The 21770-nt window shown below is 43.6% G+C and overlaps 2 protein-coding genes across 3 annotated transcripts in view; both read right to left on the bottom strand.

The window, feature by feature from the left end:
* apbb2a (amyloid beta (A4) precursor protein-binding, family B, member 2a) overlaps window positions 1-12695 on the bottom strand; it is a 24777-nt gene extending 12082 nt beyond the window's left edge. Inside the window, exons 1-6 of the mRNA XM_010778475.1 lie at window positions 12432-12695; window positions 7890-9193; window positions 7029-7237; window positions 6142-6285; window positions 5115-5200; window positions 4957-5017 (exon numbers count right to left, since the gene is read on the bottom strand). Coding sequence (XP_010776777.1) covers window positions 4957-5017; window positions 5115-5200; window positions 6142-6285; window positions 7029-7237; window positions 7890-9162 — 1773 coding nt within the window. The 5' untranslated portion in view covers window positions 9163-9193; window positions 12432-12695. The remainder of the gene's footprint in view (window positions 1-4956; window positions 5018-5114; window positions 5201-6141; window positions 6286-7028; window positions 7238-7889; window positions 9194-12431) is intronic.
* Window positions 12696-12992: 297 nt separating this feature from the next.
* dele1 (DAP3 binding cell death enhancer 1) lies at window positions 12993-20737 on the bottom strand. Of its 2 annotated transcripts, none has more exons than XM_010778431.1 (12): window positions 20469-20737; window positions 19389-19521; window positions 18876-18978; window positions 17964-18108; window positions 17575-17787; window positions 17383-17456; window positions 17168-17261; window positions 16881-17023; window positions 16618-16776; window positions 14769-14861; window positions 13981-14140; window positions 12993-13850 (listed from the first exon to the last, which is right to left on the bottom strand). In XM_010778431.1, the coding sequence occupies exons 1-12, from the start codon at window positions 20497-20499 to the stop codon at window positions 13597-13599; spliced, it is 1602 nt and encodes a 533-aa protein (XP_010776733.1). In that variant the 5' UTR covers window positions 20500-20737; the 3' UTR covers window positions 12993-13596. The 2 variants fall into 2 exon arrangements, with proteins under 2 accessions (XP_010776733.1, XP_010776732.1); XM_010778430.1 differs by having other exon boundaries at window positions 12993-13853; window positions 20469-20734.
* Between the last annotated feature and the right edge of the window lie 1033 nt (window positions 20738-21770).

The following is a 21770-nucleotide window of genomic DNA, read 5'->3' as shown; positions in this document are numbered from 1 at the left end:
ATATATCTGAGCATAACGTGATAAGGTGAAAAAAAAGAGTGAAAAAATTTTTGACTAATAGAAAAACATAATCGAGAAATTATAATCATATAAAATTATAACAAAATTATAACAGACGACATAAGACATAATAACACAACGTAACAACCTCTTCGGACATTGGATTCAAAAGTGCTGTAATTAAGAGACATCGATACAACAAACTGTTATTTCTTGGAACTTGGAACCTGAATATAATTAACCAAACACAGAAAAACAAAACACACAGCCATAAACACACGATGGCGCATTACTCCAGGTCCCCACCCACAGGACCAGACCTCCCCTAGTCTCCGCCTCCTCTAGCTACGGGCTATAGTCCTTCGACCCACTTCGCCTTTGGGACGTTTTCGAGTTTTTATTTTGAAATCTTTTATAAGGATCACCGTAGACCTGAGACCGTCATTCTTGTCTATTTCTTTTTCTCCCTTTTATTGGTTGTCCCGTTTGTTTCTTCCGATCTTTTATCTACAGACGACTAACTTCTTTTGGTTTCTATTTCCGCCTGTCCTCCGACGTACTCCGACAACAGCAACCTACCACCCATAAGTTAGGTGCAGAGAAATTAAGAGAGAATGACTATCGACGTGTGTCCGTGATGCATTCGTAAAGACGTAAGAATTCCATAGTTTACTGTTAAAACCTTAAAACCTTAATAATTTCCAACACACCAACGACTGGGATAGACGAACAGTGTCGTGCTGTATACCTGAAAGGAAATAGCGAGTGGTAACATAATACCTGAGCTCTCTAATGGTTTGTTTGTCTACTGTAATGAAGGTCTTGACCTGAGTATCAAGATAAAAAAGAAGACCAAAAGGCGACCTTAACGGACAAGGGAGAAAACCCATGAAAGATTTCACAGGAAAATACAAATGTGGAAGCAGTTACCAAAGGAGAAAGACAAAGTAGTTCGGCGAATCGCGCGAAGTTTACTGTCACATTCCACAATAGCGTAAACGAAATAAATAAAATTGAATGTCAGTAAATGAACAAACCGAAGTGTACTACCTGAGCGCAAAGTGTTATTTTAATTATGAAAGGTGTGGTAAGGGTTTTTTTATTCGGAAAGTGTTGTCAGGTTGTTAGTTTTTGTTTCCCGACGACAGAGCGCCGTCACCCAATACATCAAGAAATATCAGACGCTGATCTCGCCAGTACAAACACTGTTGTGCAACGAAAAAGCGAAATTTATTGTTTTCTGAGCTGCAGTATAAGAACCACAAAAATTGAAAATCCTGAAATACTGAAATCCCCACAGGCACTTGTCCGGGGAGGTTTATTTACAAGAATAATAAACAAATAATAACAGAGGAAGGAGTCACGAAGAGTGGCCAAATCCGTCCGAGCGGACCAGTACAGGAGCATCGCGAGGAGACGCCGGGGGTGTCCCTACCAAGTCAGCAGGTCCCCGCGACCAGTGGGGCAGGCGACCATCACACGACCACACCCTCCCTACAATCCGGGACACCCGCAGTCCACCACCACTACCACCACCGACGAAAATTCTCTCCTGATAATTTTTTTTTGCTAATCACCTGTCATTGGAGGGTGAGAGAGACCAACAAGAGAACATGAATAAACTTTTGTCGCACCCCAGTGTTGTAGGACAATGAGAGAGTATAAGACAAGTTACAATCTTTGTACGTCTACACGGGAATGATATATTAGATAATAGATAAATAATTACTAAGTAGCAGATGAATGTTCAGTTGTTTAACAGTCTTATTGCCTGTGGGATGAAGATGTCTCTAAATCTGGTGGTTTTAGTCCTGATGCTGCGGTACCGCCTGCCAGACGGCAGCAGACTGAACAGTTTGTGGCTGGGGTGATGGGGGGCTTTTATAATCCTGAGGGATTTCTTCCTGAGCCGCTGGGAGTAAAGGTACTCCATGGATGGCAGCTCCGTCCTGGTGATGTGCTCTGCAGTTTTCACCACCCTCTGTAAAGCCTTACGATTGAGGGCGGTGCAGCTGCCGTACCAGGCCGTGATACAGCCAGTCAGGATACTCTCTATGGTGCACCTGTAGAAGGTCAGGATCCTCTCTATGGTGCACCTGTAGAAGTTGCAGAGTATCCTGGAGTCAATTTTGAACATCCTCAGCCTGCGGAGGAAGAAGAGCCGCTGTCAACCTTTTTTGGTGATGGTGGTGTTGTGAAGAGTCCATGTCAGGTCCTCAGTGATGTGGACACAGAGGAACCTGAAGCCGCTGATTCTCTCCACCGTAGTCCCATTGATGGCGATGGGGGCGTGTCCCTCTCTCTGCTGCTTCCTGTAATCCACAATCAGCTCCTTTGTTTTGCTGACGTTGAGATGGAGGTTGTTATCCTGGCACCAAGATGTCAGGTTTTCAACCTCCTCTCTGTACGCCATCGGTGATCTGGCCGATGACGGTCGTGTCATCAGCAAACTTCATGATTGTATTGGACTTGTGTGTGGCCATGCAGTCGTTAGTGAACAGGGAGTAGAGGAGAGGGCTGAGCACGCAGCCTTGAGGGACTCCGGTGTTGAGGATGTGATGTTTCCCACCCGCACTGCCTGGGGTCTCCCCGTCAGGAAGTTCAGGATCCAGTCACAGAGGGCGCTGTTGAGCCTGAGGTCTCTGAGCTTGATGACCAGCTTGGAGGGCACAATGGTATTGAAGGCTGAACTGTAATCAATGAACAGCATTCTCACATACGTATGTATGTGTTCCTCTGGTCCAGGTGTGAGAGGGCAGTGTGGATGGTGAGGGCTATGGCGTCGTCTGTGGACCTGTTTGCTCTGTAGGCAAACTGCAGGGGGTCCAGAGAGTCAGGGAGGGAGGAGGTGATGAATGATTTGACTAACCGCTCAAAGCACTTCATTATAATGGAGGTGAGTGCCACTGGGCGGTAGTCATTGAGGCGAGTAATTTTTGTCTTTTTGGGGACAGGAACGATGGTGGAGTGTTTGGAGCATGTGGGGACTACAGACTGCACCCTGAGAACACGGCCAGGGGTGCCATCAGGTCCAGGAGCCTTGTGTGGGTCAACCCTTTTAAAGGATTTGCACACATCTGCCCTGTTTTAAACAAAAGGGCAGGGCTCCTGATCCCTCTCTGCACCCCCAGCCTGGCTGCTCTCGAAGTGAGCAAAAAGCTGTTCAGCTCATCTGGGAGCGATGCGCAAGCAGACACTACCGCAGCACCCCCCGCTGCTCCTTTGTAGTCTGTCATTGTTCTTAGTCCCGCCCACATGTTCCGGGTGTTACAGCCTTTGAAGTCAGACTCCACCTTCTCTTTGTACTGTCTCTTTGCATTGCTGATTGCTCTCCGGAGTTCATACCTAGAAAACCTGTACTCCTCCTAATCTCCAGCTCTGTGCGCGATAGTGCACGCTTTCAGCTTGGTACGAACCTCGCCGTCTATCCAGGGCTTTTGATTTGGGAATGTTCGTACAGAAACCTTCGTTACCATGTCATCGATGCATTTCCAAATGTAGCAGATGACCGTGTCCGTGTGTGTGTTGATGTTATTGTCCTCAAACACACTCCACTCCGTAGATTCGAAGCAGTGCTGCAGAGCTGAATCTGACTCTTCACTCCATCGCTGTACAACCCTTGGTTCCGGTCTGTGCCGTTTAAAGGTGACCTATCATGCAAAATGCACTTTTGTACGTCTTTTATACATGAATATGTGTCCCCTGTGTTCCAGGGAACTCACCAAGTGTCAGAAAACACAACCCTCTCTATTTTCCTCCATACCCAAATCTCTTAAAAAGGGGCTGCAACGGATCTGATACAGACTGATCCAGATTTGAACACTTCTATGACGTCACAGAAGTGGCGCTACGGCTATTGGGCCAACTCCACCAATCAGGAGGAGACAGCCACGGACAATGCCGTTCGAAAGCGCTGGAGACGCTGTAGTACATATGCCAGGCCTGTAGATGGTGCTGTTCTCACAGAATCAGCCCATGCAAAGACAGTGTTAAATTGAGCGAAATGAGGAATGGCTAAAATGCATGATCTGTTTGGTATTTTGAAAAATAAAAAGTATAAATATGCCTTATATAGGTATGGTCCTACACTATATTATTCAAATATAGCATGATAGGTCCACTTTAAACATTAACTGTGTATAAATAGAGAATATCATCTTTATTTTATGCCGTGAGTATACAACTTTTAACTGTTTAATATTGGACTATTAAAATATGTCCTTTGCATAATGGTGAAATTCAATAAGCATCAAAGAGGTTTCTTCAAACCAGACTCACAAAAACCAGTTTGGCTGTAAACATGTCTATAGCTCAGTTCACAAAGTAACCACTGAGTGGCACTGCAACAGATAAGAGAGAGGACTGAGAGCAGGTGTATTACATCATGGAAAACAAGGCAAGATGCCTTCCCTTCATTAATAAATAGATAATATGCTGAAATGATGATATTTTGTTCAGCAAATAAGGACAGACTGACTTAATAACAGAAGAATATGTGCTCTGTCTTATTTTATTGTAGCTTGTTTTCCCCTATGGCCTAATGAATAAACTCGCCTCATGTTCGACTCTCTTTCAATTACTTAGTTTGTGCTACAGATCTGAAATGTCTTTTCACCTTTGCACTGTGGTTTATGTTTGTACTTCATAGCACAATGCGTGGAGTAAAAAACAAGAATCTTAATCCAAAGCATAAACCAAAGCAAATTCCTAATATGTGTAAACCTACTTGGTAAATAAAACCGATTCTGAAAGTATGAAGCACTTGTGTGTAGTTGCAATTTCGTAGTCCCATCTGGTCACCACACATATTTGTGTTGAGCAAAAGAAATCATGAATCAATGTGAAAGAGGGAACTACTTCTTCAGCAAATACAGTTGATATTTTTATTTATCTGGTTAAACATCCAGGCAGAATGTTCTCAGCCACAACGTTATTTCATACAAATGTTGGTTTTACCATTGCCTCGGGATCGGAGAAGGTGTTGTTGAGGTCTACTGTCTCCAGCTGGGCTGGGGTGCTGCAGGGAGACATCAGACATAACATAAAGTCAAAATATATATATATTTTCAAAATTAAAACACCAAAATCGATATATTATAGGACATGTGTATTACTTGATATTAAGTGAAGCATAGCGGAGGGTAGCCCCTTGAAACGCCTTCAGACTGGGATCTGGATAGACTGGATAGTCCTTCAGCTCCTGGAGCCAAACAGACATTCAGAGAGAGAGACATTAGTGACAGAGACTGGTGAGGGAATTTAGAAAATAACAAAGAGACAGATATTAATATGCATTGTACCAAGTTATTTGATCTTAATCCTCATTTTAAATTAGTATAAGTGATATTCATCTCTGTTGAATATGCACCTCAGACTGGCCCTGCTTGAGATTCACTGTGGGCTCATTTCAATCTAATAAATGCAGCAGTGAACGCAGAGATATATCGACTACAGTCACACCATTAGGCTTTTAGAGGATAATGCATACGTAAGACTTTTATGCAAAGTGCAACTGAGATGAACCAGAGCTGAAATAAAAGCTATAAAAAGCTACATGTGGTGCTACCATCATCATGTAATGTCAGAGAATCCTTTGTTATGTTTTTAATAGTGATTGTACAACTGTGGAGCAGTTGTTGGTTATGGATTAAAAGGCTAAAATGGAGTTAACTTAAACCATTAATATATATGACAGCAATGTATTTGAACTTCTACAGAGAGGGAAGCAATTTTGATTAAAGCTGCAAGCAACAACAAACAGTTCCTCACACAACCATGTGTGCTGGGGGAACTGGTGGGATGCCAACTTCCTGACAAATTAAACAAAATGGCTGTGACACAAAGGCGCTCCATGAAAACAATAGATTTGAATTACTTTTCATTTTCAGTGTCTTCAGATTGTGCTGAACGAATGTGAAGTTGATTGGATTTGATCTGAAGGAGGAGTTTATTAAAAACACCCATGGCTCCTTCGTTAAAGTTTGGTAGTGGGTGCAGATGAGGTGCACAATCTCACTCGCATTCTAAGGGTTCAGGTCAATATGTTACGTGATTGCTGCCCATGTTGAATCTCATCATCTGTCATTGTGAATCATTTTCTGTACTGAATTGTACACCCAGGTTAATGTGACTCTGACTCACACTGGCTGCGCAGGAGGTGATGTTGAGATTTGGTCCAGATGAGATGACATCATCGTAGGGGGTGGAGGAGCAGGAGGAGGGGGAGGAGCCAGAGGGGGAGGGCACCGGCTCCACCGAGCTGCCAGATATCAGACTGCTGGGGCGCTGTGGCAGAGAGAGGCGGGATAAAGATAAGATGGACAGAATGACGAGGCGTTAGAGAAACAGAGAGGATGGTGGTCACATTAACAACAGCTTTCTAATATGTTGGAATATCGTACATTTTCCAGTTAGCAGATACCAGATAGTATCAAGCTTTGATATCATTGTGGTCTCCATCTGACCACAGCTACACAAAAATAGAGTTGATCCTAAGCTTAAATATAATTTGCATGTCCTTTAATTCATTCTTACAGCTTTCAAAATAAATGTTTGAAATAACAATTATTTTCACTGATGTAATCTTTGTTGTTATTGTTACCGTTGGTAGTGTTATTGTTGGTTATCCAGTGTTCTTTTGCCTTGAATTTATTTTACATTATGATGTAATGTTAATGTATGGACCCCAGGATGAGTCATTGCTACCTTGACAGTGGCTAATTTTCTCAATGTTCATCAACGGATGGAATATTTCTACATTTAAAGAGGATGGCTCGCTTATACTGTAAATTGATGTGAAAACAAATAAAAAAACAAGCGAGTGGATCGTGAGTTAAGATGTTTCTTAAACTTACATGCTTCACTTTTAAAATAATACTATATGTTATTTTATTATTATGGGTTTCAGTGCCATTGTTCAAAATTCATAGAAGATTGCAGAAAGCATTTCACTTCCAGCTTAACAGTTTCACAAATCAGGGCTTCGGTATTTCATGTTTAACCCTGAGTGTGTTATGTTTTCCTCTCACCTCGTTGGGGGGCTTCGGGGAGTCGTGTTCTTCCTGTGGGGGGCCGTGCTCAGTGTATGGCTCATTGCTAGGAGAGGTCTGCTCGTCGCTGGAGGCAACAGGTCGGTGGTACTGCGTGGTGCCGGTGGGGATGTGCCAGAAATAGATCTCTGATGAGTCTGAGATCTCCCGCCAGCCTGGGGGCAGGTCCCCCTCGCTCCATACATCTGCTAATGGAGAACAACGACACATAACACACATTGAGAGTGCTACACAAACATGTACGTGTGTATGCTCGCACACAGGAGGGCTCTACAGAAACACCTGATTGTGACATACATAAGACTGTACACACACACAGGCAGGGATGAACAGGGTCAGTTTCAGCGATGGTCAGTCTGTCCCTATCTGTTGTCATAGAAACTGTGTGGCTCATCCCCTGTAGTCAGACCAAGTGAGCAACAGCTTCTCTCCCTTCCTCTCTCTGCTGTTTTCCCTCCCGTCTGCCTTCTTATATTACCCTCCATACGCTCATATTCTCAAACTACTGCTTTGTCATCCGTCCTTGGCAATCACCGCTTCCTCAACACAGTTCTGCTATTTTCTCTTCCCATTTTTCACACCCTCTATCTGCGGTATCCTCTCGCTCTGTCCATCCCAATCGCTCTCTGTACCTTAAGGTGGCTCACAGGGGCCTTAAAGGTTACAGCAGTGTTACTGGAGCTACTTGCTTGCTTAAAAACTGGCATTTCCTGTTGTAGGAGGCAGAGGAAGGGAGAGATACATCGAGGGAAAGAAAGTGTGATAAAAGCTGACACAGATCTGCTAATGAAAAATGTAAGATCAAATGACAACAAAAACACACACACACACACATCGTACCTGTCTCCCGTGGAGTCTGAGGAGAGGGCGTCTCCTGGGACAGGGTGGTCCAGCTGGAGTCTTCATCCTCTGAAGGACTTTCAGGAGTCAGATCCATTCTTAAGCCCACTTTAGGGAGCGTAGTCTCTGCTTCAGGGTCTGTCAGGGCAGGGGGCGCCCGGGTCCTGGTGGGGGTGCTCCTCTCTGCAGCCCGGGCCTGCTTCGGGGAGGAAGGCGGGTACTGTTGCAGGAACTGGTTCTCATTGTTGGGGTGCAGCTCAACCTTGATGACCCGAGGCTGGGAGCTCCGAGGGGGCTTTGCAGGACTGCATGGACTGACCTGAACCTGGGCACACAGCTCCTCTCGGACCTGGGCTGGAGCACGGCTCTGGAGGAGGTTGTGGTTGTCTGGGACCCACTCTGGGCTGTCGTTGGAAGAGGAGGACGTGGGGGAGAGAGGAGCTTCCAAAAGCACCGGTAGCAGGGGCGGCCTTGGTGCAGGTGTGGGTTCATCCTCCTCCTCCTCTTCCTCCTCTTCCTCCACCACTGGCACCACCTCTTCCTGGAAGGTCTGCTTGCTGCCGGGCTTCTCCTCCTTCTGGCTCTCCCTCTCCTTGGCAGGGCTGGCCTGTTCCTTCTCTGGGGAAGGCTGCTGCTTGTTCTCTGGGGAAGGCTGCTCCTTCTTCTCCTCGTTGTCCTCTTTGTTTCCCCAACTGTGGTCCAGATCCCAGCCCTTCCCATGATAGTCCAAGAAGCTCTTGGTCCTTCTACGGAACGGGGGCAGCTGTGAATTGTCTTTTCCCGACTCCAGCCAGTCAGAGCTGGGGTTATTGAGGAGATCGTTGTGAATCTTTTCCTCTGTATTGGCCCTGCTCAGCTCCTGCTGCTGACTCTCAGCTCGTCTCTGCATGTTGGCCCCATTCTTGGCCAGTTTGGGGTTGGTTGTATTGAACATCGAGGACGATGAGGAGTAGAGTGCAGAACTGGAGGAGGACTTGGTGGGGAGCCCCCTCCCTCTGGTTACAGGTAGATTTTTAGAGGATAAATTGTCACTTATCCCCATAGCGCTGCGCACACTCGTCATCGTGTGCCTCTGACGGCTCTTTGGCAAGGTGGCCGAACTCCCTGTTTCCATGGACTCCTTGATGACGTCTCGCCCAAGCAACTGGTTGTATGATGAGCGAAGGCTGAGGGAGGTGGGAGGAGCTGAGGAGGGGCCGCTGCGATTGGCCATTCCCACATTAGAGGGGGAGGAGCCAGAGCGGGATAGAGGAGGAGTTTGTACCGACATCATGGCTGACAGGAAATACGCTGAGGTGATAGAGCTGAGGAGAGAAGAGACACACTGTCAGGAGTCATGTTACACATCATGTGCTGCACAATGTTGGTATAAGAGATTATCATATATTTTAATATCATTTTTTTAAATGAACACATATCATTAAACAATAGACTTTGACACAGATCCTTTAAACTATAATTACATTTGTTTTATTAGATTTCTAAAGATGAAGAGATAGGGAAGGAAGTGTTTCTCACTTTAATGAGTCAGTCCGAGTACAGTCACACTTCTCCTTCCTGTGTCTGCAAGCTTCTCTTACGCCTACTTATTTATATGGCTGGCAAATGTTTAGTATACAAACTATTAAAATAACAGTATACTATAATATAATTTAATCAAGGTTAGGTTGATCACTTTGAAATGTAGTCAGTTACTGCATACAAATGACTATTTTTGTAACTAGTAGCATTATCCATTACAAAAAAAGGTTCTAATCCGAATACTTTTGGATTACTTCAACATAAAACAAATATAAATATTGTACCTTTTACTAAAAAGAAAAGCAGTTCCACAAAAAGGATTTTTCTTTTTTTATTATTCTCAATTGTATTATATGTAAATGAATGCATTTTGCATATTCAGCATTTATAGTAGGTCGAGTCAAGTGACCCTTACAAAAACATTACTGGCACAAACTACAGATGCATTTGTGCGGTTTTCTTCATTGCTGCAGTTATTTAATCAAAGGGCACCCTGTGTGTCTATTCAGAGCATTCAACCTTTTGCATAAATTTACATAAACATATAACAAAATGCCATATTTTAAAGACGAAATCAATATGTAATCAAGTAATGGTTGACAATGTAAGTTTGTTGATGTTTTTTTTAATAATATTTGGCCTGATTAATCTCTGGGAGTCTCTGACATCATTGTGTGACATCATCAAGTTGAGCCGTTTAGTGCTGTGTCACTCATTTGCATTTCTCTGATGTAACAACCTACAAAACAGAACAAAAACCGATAAGAGACATCTTGCTCCATATCGCTCTGACTGCAGCTTGGACACTCTCTTTATTGATACATCATAGGGCAGATCATTTTCTGGCTTCACGCACCCTTTAATCATAAGGTGTCACTGTTGAAGAGTCAAACACCCCTGCATCAAAGACATACATCTAGATTGAATTTGCATGATATTGGGAGTGAGTCAGATCCTTGATGTATTCATCCAGGACTGAGGTTGAAAGCCGGGGCTGAGCAGTAAGGCGGTCTGTAAGTGGCAGCCAGCTCCTGCTAACTAGCTAACCGTGTCTCTTTTATCTCTGGGTGGATCAGCCCTGTGATGCTGAACACAGACAGATGGAAAACAACAGAGACAGAAGCAGGCAACCATTGTGATCTTTGTGTGAAGACACGGCACATGTATGGGTTGCATCTGTGTTATTTCTGTTTTGAAATGATCTAATTTGTCTGGGAATTATTTTCCACATCACAACCCTGTGGGAAACTGGTAAACCACTGAACACAGAAACAGATGAAAAACATGCCCAGGCACGCAACACAATGTATAAACATCCTGTCACCCTTACCCTATCATGAACACACACACACACGCCTCATACAATGCTGCAGTCATCATCAGAGCTTTTCTCAGAAACATGGAAAACACAAACACAGCAGATTTTAAAGCACGACAAGAGCACGACAAGATCTTTTGCAGCGTTTTGGAGGCAGCATAATCCTTAGGCGGTGCACTTTGTTCATGCGGGTCCCCTATCCACTCCCCTCTCCCCAGGTGTGTGTCGTGTTGTCACTCTGTCACTGAGCCAGACAACCACAACAACCTGTTAGTGCTGAATATGCACTCACGGTGCAGGCCTCACAAACACGGGGTCAACAGGTACAGTCTCATCAGCTATCTCAATCAGCACGTAAACACCTTGTAACTCCAATGTTTTTGCTACACCCTTAAGAAAGAAAAATCATTCTGTAGGCTCAACATAAGATTCCACGTTTGCCATTATGAAAACCTTTCAAAATAAGATGCCAAAATGCATTCATACCCAAGCAAAAGAGCTGCCAATACAAGTTATCACCTGTCAGTTACTGGCTTAAACCTAAAACCAGTGAGGCTGAAAATCAAATATGATGCATGACTCAGAGGATGGATTACACATCCTGACACATCCCCCAAAACAGATTAGGAGTAATAAGCAAACAACGTATATATATATATTTCAACTTCCCTTTCTTCTATCTTCTTATATTATCATACATCATGTCTGAGTTGCAGACAAACTGGAACATCCTTTTCTTTCCCCCTAGAGAATACAGCCAGATCTCCATTAGTTAAACAAAGTGGGGCGAGAGGATGTGTGGGGAGTGGGGAGGAGAGAGGATGGCCATTAGAGAGGGAGAGCGCGAGGAAAATGACACAGCAGTTTGCCGGACAGTCAACACACAGTGGGATTTAAACCTGTGTCTCTCAATAAATCTGTTGTGCTCTCCAACAACAGAGGTCATTCATGAGATGTCACGGGACAGCTGCTAACTGACTACTTAAAGAATCATTTTGCATCAATAAACTGTGCTCTACTGTTGCTTGAATTACAGTAAATGCATAGTCATATATGAAGGAAAACACGAGACACATCCTCTCCTACAGATGAACTTGCACAATAATTATTTAACTTCCTGACACACAGGACCAAAATCATCTCTATAGGAATAACATCTAAATATGATGCTAATCTGCTCTAACTCTTTACAGTCTGCTCACCTTGTATACAGATTTAAAGACCTGAAGGTCGCCCAAAAACATAAATATCCAAAACACCTCACATCAATAACATGCTTTGGAGATTCATCACATCTAGATACTGACAGATATATTGGCCTGTGAGAAGAAACCATCCTTTATCAACTTACCCTGCAATGGCAGGCCTCTTCCTTCAACTCTGAACTGCACCCACTGCTTCACAAATGAAATGCAACAGATGAAAGCACGAGCTGGGGACAAAATGAACTTGAGAAAGTCGATGATGTCATGGGTGGAGTATTCAAGCCCCTCGTTTCTTGCAGCAACCTAAATAAACTCCCTCACCGATATACCAGAAACAGCGTTATATCATTTTGAAATCCACCATATGCATAGGTGGAGCTGTCATTGAAGCTGTCGATATGAGAACACACGCAGTAAATCTCCAGCAGCACCTTCCCCGCCGCCGCACTGGGAGGGGAGTGCACGCCATCATCGAGATCTCTATTTACATCCACTCACCGCTTCGCTCAGCCTCCGGGTTTCTGCACCTCTGCTCCCGCGACGACACACACACGGTAGAGAGCAGGGCCGAGGTTGTCAGCCGCTTTTAAAGTGCCCGTCCGCCCGTAGCTGCAGCCGGCCGCCCGAATCGCTTCACATCATCTGCCCCCCCATCCGGCTCGGTGCTCTCTGCGCCAGAGGATCCTGGAGCGGCGGAGCGCCCAGCTGACCAATCAGCCGCCAGGACTCGGAGGAGACGCAACCATAATAAATCTACGGGTGTTATTTTGCATTTCAGGTAATGAAATCACACATCATCGGAGTCTTACGTCATACAGTTCTCTGAAGAAATATGAATGGTTTACAGCGATGACCACATCTGCCTCAGCAACACCGTTTTAGTCCTTTCTACTGTTCTCTTTAGGTAAATAATGTACGAGGATTGCTTTTAAGTTGTCATAAAACTAATGATGTTATAGTATAGCCTAATTCAAATCGATGTTGTTGTGAATAGATTACAATATTCTCTGCTCATTTAATTGCTCACCAGTATTACAAAGCTGCAAAAAAAAACAACGCTTTTCAGGGGTATACCTTTTGTTTTACTTTTGTTTGTGTCTATAACAGTACAACATCAGTGCATAATAATTCACTTTGGTATGTTAAACAGGTTTGACCGTCACAAAGCATTTCCTTTTTCTCCTCCGCAGTTGTTCTTCTACGAATATACAGTGGTTTTATTGAAGGTTAACTTATGACATTAGCTTAAAGCACTTTTTCAGTTTCAGAGGTGTCAGCAGCAATACAGTTTACAGACACACTTATAACAAAACTCTTTATGCGATTAAACTTCATAGGGAGAAAAACAAGTAACTCAACCCATTAAAGGCACATTATCACAATTTCTTACTCAGAGAACTTATAATCACAAAAAATGCTGTAGTGTAAGAACAAATATAATAAAAAAGCATCACATTTTCTTTCTACACACAATATGATGAGACCTTGTATCCAACTACTCTTTCAAACGTATAAAACATTGTGAACAATTATTTGAAGTATAAAATCTATTCATACGAGTTCAAAATGTACACACCTCACACACACTGACCTTTCTTCTCTAGTGACAATATATTCACTCTTTAAAATACACTCCTCAGTTTGATTGTGCGGCTCAGTCTAACTATCCTATCCCAACAGTCCACTGGCATGCTCCTCCCTCAGTGCTGCTGGGGTGGGGGTGCAGAGGGCTGCAGGACAGCGCCGGGGGGACACACAGGCTCCCTGTGCTCCAGGAGTGAGGCAGGAGGGGAAGAGTGACGGGGGGAGAGGTGGAGGGAAGGAGTCGACTGGCCAGAGAGAGGAGAGGCTGCTGGATGTGACGCTCAGCTTCAGAGAAACATGGAGCCGAGCGGATGGAGCGCAAAACTGCATCTTCTGCTGCGGAGGAGAGGGAAGATTGCACAGATATCATCACTAACGTCCTGGCTCATTAACAATTTATTTCACGCAGTGTCATCTATAACAAATGCAGAAATGTAAATGACGAATACAAATGTGTGCTTACTCTTTCTGGATGCATCATTAGGAGGTGTCAGTAAGCTCTTCGCCTGCTTGTTGCCTGCCTGAGCAGATCGTCTGTAGTAGTTCATCGCCGTCCTCAGATCCTGCTGCACCCCAAAGCCGCTCTCAAAACACTGACCCAGCAACAGCAGGGCGGTGTCGTCCTGCACACATGAACAAAAGCACACACTGTTTAATGTTCAGGAATAATCTTTTACAATCTGAACTTGCCCTGGTAGATTTCTGCAGAATGTGAAGGAAACTTAATATGTCATGTTATAACCTCCACCAGGAACTTGGTGATAACTTTGTTATTTGTGTAATTGTTGTTGTGTTTGAAAGAAACTGGCACCCTTTCTTCACATTTTATATTGTGTATTTTATGGATACTCTATAGAAATGTATCTTTTTTTGTGCCGACATGTACTGTATATATTTACTGCAGATATTTTATTCCTGTCCAATGCCTGATAACCTGCTGCGAAACAGGAACTTCCCAATTTGGTTTCAATGAAGTACATCCATCTTTCCATCTGTTTATCTATCAAGGCATTATGGAGACAGTAGTATGGAAGATGTCACTATTCAATCAAGCATAGCGTATGACTACACAGTGGGATATTCAGCGTGGCTGTAGCTCTAGATTGACTTGTAGAAACAGAAATGTTGATATCACTTTAACACAACCGCAGCAGAAAGCGTTAGTAGGGGTATTTTACAAATGGTTGGGTACAGAGGGATGGAGTTGAATGTTCATCATAAAACTCTAGAAGCATCTAGAAAGACACTCACTCCGCTCTCTGCTGCCATCTGCAGGAACTGAACAGACCTGCTCCCGTCTCTCACCGGCTCCTGAGAGTAGACCGAGGCGAGGCAGACCTGAGCCTGAGGGGGGGAGAAACAGAGAGTAGATTCACTTCTGTAGTGATACGGCATCTAGCATCCGTAATAATCCAGTAATGGCTGATTTGTTAACACCCCAGATACTCATGGTTACAGCAAATGTGGACTCTGACGATGTGGGTCAGCAAAAACAAACTCTATTGAAATTATTGTAGTTTTACAACAATGTATGTTATTTCTATTATAATGTCCCATTTAGCCATGACAGCGTGACAGCGGACCAACATGTACTATACATGGACGCTAAAACTGAAGCTGCTAAATCAGTGTTTCCCGGCGGGATGAGGGCGGTCCGATGATGGGCGATCCGGGGAAGGGGGGGGGTTAAGTTACTTTGGTTTGAGAAGTGGGGGGGAAACAAAACAGGGTCTCTGTGGGCCCTCCACAATGGAAATAGTTCTCGATTTGAATCCCTTTGCCTGCCTTTCTAACTAAATATTTGTTAGGACTGGTGCAATCCAAGAAAAATGTGTAGTGTATAATGCTTGGCAAACGTATCTAGTATCCTCTCCATGTGAACCTGCTTTATTTGTGAGTGGACCTCACATACTCTAGGGGGGTCCGGGGGCATGCTCCCCCGGGAAGAGTTTGTTTTAAATGTTGAAGTTAAATGGATCAATCTGGTGCACTTTGAGCACGAGATGAAGAGATTTATGGATACAGCTCTCAACACTCATGAAACAGAACTGTATATATTTCAATAATCCAAACATCTTTAGAATATGATCACAACAAATAACAAATTAATTTAACTTCTTTACTCCTCTCTCTTATCTTATCTTACCGAGTTAGCATACTTTCTTTTTATTTATGCACATTTTCCTAATCTCTCCCCTTTTAAACAGTATTTTTTTTACTGTCCTATAGTACACATTGGAATGAAGTATTACTTTATTTTTTACAACTATATTAAATAGATAAAGGTGTGCATTGTAAATATTGTTTACATAGATGACCAAACAATTTGAGACTCACTGAGATAACTTAGACTAAATGTAACTATCCTATCACTCAGTGTCCTTTACCTCACAGAGCTGTAGTTACCAGCCTCTCAGTCTGACAGGAGAGAGCTCTCCCTCCAGCTTGTTGTAGAAACAGTTTCTAATATCCGTTAGCTCTGAGCTAGCACCAGATGCTAATAACAACAATCGCTTGTTCACACAACATGTGCTCGTGCCACACACACACAGAGGCTGTGTGCTCCTCCGTGACGATGACGGCTTGACGTTAAAAAATCATAATAATTGAATTTGAACAGTGGGGGGGACACAAACTGGATTTTGAACAGGGGGGTGGACATGTGGAAATTACACCCAGGACTTACATGACCAACAGCAGAGCTCCGGGCTATAATGCAGATTTGTTTTACTTTTTTACACTTTGTTGTTCTCCTCCTTTCCTCTGCTCTTGTCTCTGACTGCGAGTGTGTGAGTGTGTGACGGTGTGTGTGTGTGTTTGTGTGTGTGTGTGTGTGTGGGAAGCAGAGCCCCGCCCTTCGGAAACAGAGCGGAGGAGAGACTGTGATATACCTGTCCTCATCCTACTGTGACACATTAGATTTTTTTATAATTCGAGGTTTTAAAAGAAAATCTTCCATTACTGAACAATAATGTGGAAAGCCATGTTGCAAACTAATATTTTAAGTGTTGTTTAACAGTAAGTTAATATACTACAGTTGCAAAGGTATTATATGAGGAATCATTTTAATTGATAGTTTAAAGATGTTACGATTTCTTACCTTGGTGAGTCCCGCAGCAGCAGCTTGTTCCAGTAAGTTGATGGCTGTGTTCAGCTGCTCTAAACTCTGCTGCCCCCTGCTGGTCAGGAGCAGCTTTGCATATCGGTACTGAGCCTGTCTGTGGCCCCCAGCTGCTGCCTGCCAGTAGTAATACAGAGCCTGGAGGAGAAAAGACACAAGCATCATATCAAGACTGATTCCTCAGACAGGACAGGAGTATTTGTGACGGCTTTCAGAAATGTTCTGGATGTCTGTGGTCTTACCTTCTGTTTGTCTTTTTCGACTCCTCTGCCTTTCTCGTAGCACACACCTGTGTTGAACTGGGCCTTGCTGTAACCCTGCTGAGCTGCAGCTAGGAAACATGTAAAAGCTTCCTCGTAGTTCTTACTATTGGCATTTTCTAGACCTGCAATACACAGACACAAGAAGATATCAGATATGGACAGAGGAAAACAAATGCAGATTATTTTTTCCCCACCAGTGTAGTGTAACATGTTATGTGGAGTAGAAATGAATGTGTGAATATGACATGGTGTCAATAAATCATTACCAATGACGTTGAGGATGACAGGAATGCTGGTTTCTCCCACATGTCTGAGATTCAGTGCTGCTCCTGCCAGCCTCTCCTCAGCAGACAACATGTCCTGAAAACACAGAGGAGGTTAGAAAAGAGCAAGTAGCAAGTTAATGACAACTTAGGAAGAAGAAATAAATGCTGCTTATTTATTATTAACTTCACAGCCGCTAAAGGAGATAGACTTTCACCTTGTCGTTAGCATCTTGTGTCTCCGTGTGGTCGTCATTCTGCAGAGGACAGGATGCTGACAGAAGTGATTCCTCTGTGAGTCAGGAAAGACAAAGTATTACTTTTCTTGAACAAGATACTAGGGTAACACCAATTTGAGAAAAATACTATGTTCAAACAATCTTTCCACACTGTCAGACAACAGAACAAACCGGGTGCAGGAGAATCCTGGCTCAGGAGCGCCCTCTGTGGGTCAGAGAGGGAGCAGTCAGTGGGCAGATGCTCCTGCTCACTGCTGCTGTAGGGACTGGCCTCCTCTGAAATGCTGCTGCTGCTGCTGCTGCTCTGATCCTGGTCCTGTCTCTCTGGGACCCCCTGCAGACACAACACACTGCGTCCTCTGGGCAGGACATCACGTCTGGACACTGAAAAGCCAGACAAGAAAACAACGTCAGCATTCTTATAACGCAAGATTCAAAGGAAAGTAAGCTTTGGGTTTGAGATGATTTAATGTCTGTTTTGTGAAACTATCTTGCTAATGGATTATATCAGTTGATACGAAAAAAGGGACCAATTGCATGTGTACAGTATAATGACTCACAGATTTCCAGCAGGATGCGGTAGCCGCACTTGTGCAGGGTGGAGGGGGCGGTCAGGGCTCCAGGGATCGGACTCTGCTCAGCGTTGGAGGAGAACTGGAAATGGATCCTCTTACAGACCTGCATGAAAAGAACTGCTGCAGCACCCTGTGGAGAAACATCAGAGACACTGTCACCTCTGTCATGAGAACATGAGATGGGAACTTCTACTCCTGGCACAAAACATCCTAATATCAATGTACTGCCAAGCTTTAAATTACACAGCACAGAGCTGCATGTCTAGCTCTGTACTGTTACATTTGGGGAATGCATGGTGCTGTCTCTTGGCTTGGAGGAAAGATTTCTAAGCAATCTGCTCGTGTATTTTGTATGAACGGACTTTGGCCAGGTCTAAAAGCTTGCACCCAAATATTAATGTGTGGATTCCCTGAGAAAATAAGAAGTGGCAGGAGGTGTGGCCTCCTAGAGCAACTTGTGATCAAGCCTAACGAATAAACACCCATACACTCCACTGTTCATTGGCCACTAGTGTAATGTCCAATACACAGTGGAGTGTATGGGAGCAAATGCAAACCAGATCATACTGTAGCAAAGGCCAAATGTGTCACAATGATTCATTCATATATTTTTAACTGTTGCATTTACTTAAAAATAAAATTAGCTGAAAAACGTTTCAGATTAGTTTAGTTTTCCATTTGTACAGAGTAAATACAAAGTGATTATAACCGTTGATATGAGAACAGTGGCACACTCTTAATATATTTAATAGTAATAGTTATCAAATAGTCCATGGATATTTGTCTAATAAGTTCAGACCCACTCGCCTCCTGAAAACAAATTGTGATGCCTTGAGGACATCAAAATAGTCGTACTGGTATTAAGTTAGGTGTTTTTTATTGAAATGTAAGACATACCCATCCCACGGCATCCAGGGCTGTGTAACGTGGCAGCTCCGTGTAGCCAAACTGAGAGGTCCTCTGTTTCTTCCTCCTCTCTCCATCCTCCTCTTTCTGAAAGCTGACAGAAAAAAAGCACAAACTAAATATAACAATTATATGCCTGTTACTTTTACCACATAGATACTCTGCTTAAGGCACATGGATTTATTTCTGTGCCCTCGACTGACCCTGTTCATGCAAAAGCTGCTGGATGATGCAACCAGCTGAAAGGGGGGGGGAGAACGAGTTCAAGGACGGGGTAAAGGAACAAGAAAGAAATGATCTGAGGGTATTCTCTGCCGTCTGACGATAACTCAAATGTTTTATTTTCATTGGCAGTTCGAGGGCAAAGAAGTCTTCAAAGGGATCAAAGAGAGACGCTCCGCGCTTTTCTTCTCTGTTTCTCACGTCTAGCTTTGTAGGATTTTCTCATCCGACCTGGACAATGTCTGAACTGTGTTAAAAGCAGAGTGGAGGTCTGGAAAGTACCTGATGTCAGAGGAGTGTCGAGAGCTGGAGATGACGGCCGAGCTGTGGATGCCCTCCACCTCCCCCAGACCCTGAGACTGGCCCTGGTTCTGGGGCAATCGCAGGGGGGAGCTGCCATGGCATCGGTGCAGAACTGAAGTGAGGGGAAGACAAAAACCGCAAAATTAGACACTCATTCCCACTGTTGAAAAACAAAAGTCCTTCTCAGGAATTGTTTTTACTAATTCACACGTTTATATATCTGATAATTTCTAGGAAATTATAGCAAGCTATGAGACGTTTAAAAGAAAGTAGAAGCAGAAAATATGCAGCGGCAGTCCTGCAGGAACAAATTCCTGAAATACCATCTCATTACAAATAATAGGCTATTTTTTACTTTATGTTAATGCATTTCACCAAGGCTGTAAGAACCCCACATAAGTTATTGTAAGTGGGTAACTTGTGTACACCGAGTTGTGATGAACTGTCATCAAAACAACGAATGTGAGAGTATTGTTCGGGCAGGTGTAGGTTGTTTAACATGTTTAACAGTTTCCCCAAAATATACATACACACAAACAGAAAAACATGACATGGCAAGTAAATATTTTGTGTGTCAAAACAATAAAATACATCCATTTAGGTGCAAGAAATAGGGTGAAGTTGAATATATGTGACGTTTTATATTTTAACACAAAGCACATAGTTCTCCCAATAAAAACACATAGCATGTCTATATGGCATGTGCGCATGTCTGTCGTGCAGGTAAGGTTGCTAACACGTGACAATCTGAATGTATGTTTGTGTACACACAGTTAGCCTCTGGGAATATTCATGGAAAGATCCAGAAAGCTGCAGGTCAGTAGTGAGAGCTACATTCAGGGACCAAAATAAACCGTCTGACGGTGTCAATCACACAGAGTAGAAAACTAGTATACACACGTATTGTTTACTTATGAACTAACTGCACTGGCCTTTAGCTTAGCACAATTAACAGCTGATGTTACGCTACACGGGAATTACAATTAAAAGCGTTTATTTATTTCAGAGGCGAAACTTGAAAGACAACATAGCACTCTGCGTCAATGGCTTTACTCTCACCTCTTCCAACACACCCGTGAACTCTCCACATGGTTCGTGTTTTTCGGCAGCTTTAACTGAAGAGATGTCTCCTGAAAGGCATGTTTACATTTTTTTGGGGGTCGTCTGGTCCCATGAATACCGACAGAAGCCGGTAAATGTCGTAGATTTACTCCACAGTTTGGCTGTTGGCAGAGCTGTTGGTATCCAGTCACGGGATGTACCGGAAGTGCCTCAGGTGACGTAACCGTGAGCGCAGAGCGTCACAGCGCCGCCACGTGGTGGGACAAGAGAATACACACCTTTCCTCATACCCAGTGGAGAGGGTCTGTTGATGCAGCACCATAAAGACAGATGAGTTTCTGTTTGTAGGAGGTTTAAAAATAACTTACCCCATATGTGTGGTTTTTTTTGTACAGGTGTATTGTGAGAAGTTAAAACATTTAGTAGGAACATATTTTCTTTTCTTGCAGAGGTGAGGATAATTTAGTCACATAGTATAGTGCATGTTCAACGTTGACAAAGGACACATTTAGATTAGTAACACAATTAGGTAACGCTCAATTATATTCTGTGTCTCAGTAAGTATTGACAGTGCTTGTCCGGAAATAAAATAGTAAAGATGATATCTTATCAATTTACTTGGAGTTGGTGATGTAACCCTTAACCTAAGCGTAAGGGGAGTCATGATCTCAGTGGATACAGTATCCTGACGTTTTTCCTGATCAGTCTGCTACAGGGCTTTCAGGGCCCGGTGATGTTAAACATGTATTTGTAGCTGCAACAACAATGTCAAGAAAGACATTGCATCACAACAACCGAGTAAACATCTTAGATATTCGCACACCAAAAGAGCCTGTCTGTGTGTCTGTGTGTCTGTCTGCCTGTCTGTCTGTCTGTCTGTCTGTCTGTCTGTCTGTCTGTCTATAGACAGATAAAGGATTCACCCATTGGTTCAGTGGTTGATTTAGAAAAATGCCCACTGCTCATCAGTCACCCTGCAGGACTGTTTGTCTTTTCTTTATTTGTCCAGCGGATCAAACAGTGACGCAAGCCCTGACTCTGACTGGAAGCTAGCCCTCTTCCAGTCAGTCAGGGCTGAACAACGGGCTGGAGGGAGGAGATGTGCGGTTGTAAAGTCAGATTAAACTTGGAATAACTAACCCCTTGACCAGTTTCCATGGTGATGCAGTCATCGTGTCTTTCCCTAACTCGCCTCCTTGGGCGAATAAGTCTAGCCTGCAGTGGTTTGCAATGTTTTCAAAACCCTGCACTGCCAAATAATGTTTGCTGATACGCCTTGGGCCAAATTTGTCTGGGCAA

The sequence above is a fragment of the Notothenia coriiceps genome, unplaced genomic scaffold, assembly GCF_000735185.1.
Source record: "Notothenia coriiceps isolate Sejong01 unplaced genomic scaffold, NC01 NC01_scaffold00019001, whole genome shotgun sequence".
Lineage (NCBI taxonomy): Eukaryota > Metazoa > Chordata > Actinopteri > Perciformes > Nototheniidae > Notothenia > Notothenia coriiceps.
This window is presented reverse-complemented; position numbering and strand designations above follow the sequence as displayed.

Excerpts from the sequence above, each read along its gene's own strand:
- dele1 (XM_010778430.1), bottom strand. The coding sequence starts at position 20,499 with ATGTGGAGAGTTCACGGGTGTGTTGGAAGAG. Across the intron at positions 18,109-18,875 it reads CCCTGGATGCCGTGGGATGG|GGTGCTGCAGCAGTTCTTTT; the intron begins GTATGTCTTACA and ends GTTTCTCCACAG. Across the intron at positions 17,024-17,167 it reads TGTCATCCTCAACGTCATTG|GTCTAGAAAATGCCAATAGT; the intron begins GTAATGATTTAT and ends TGTGTATTGCAG.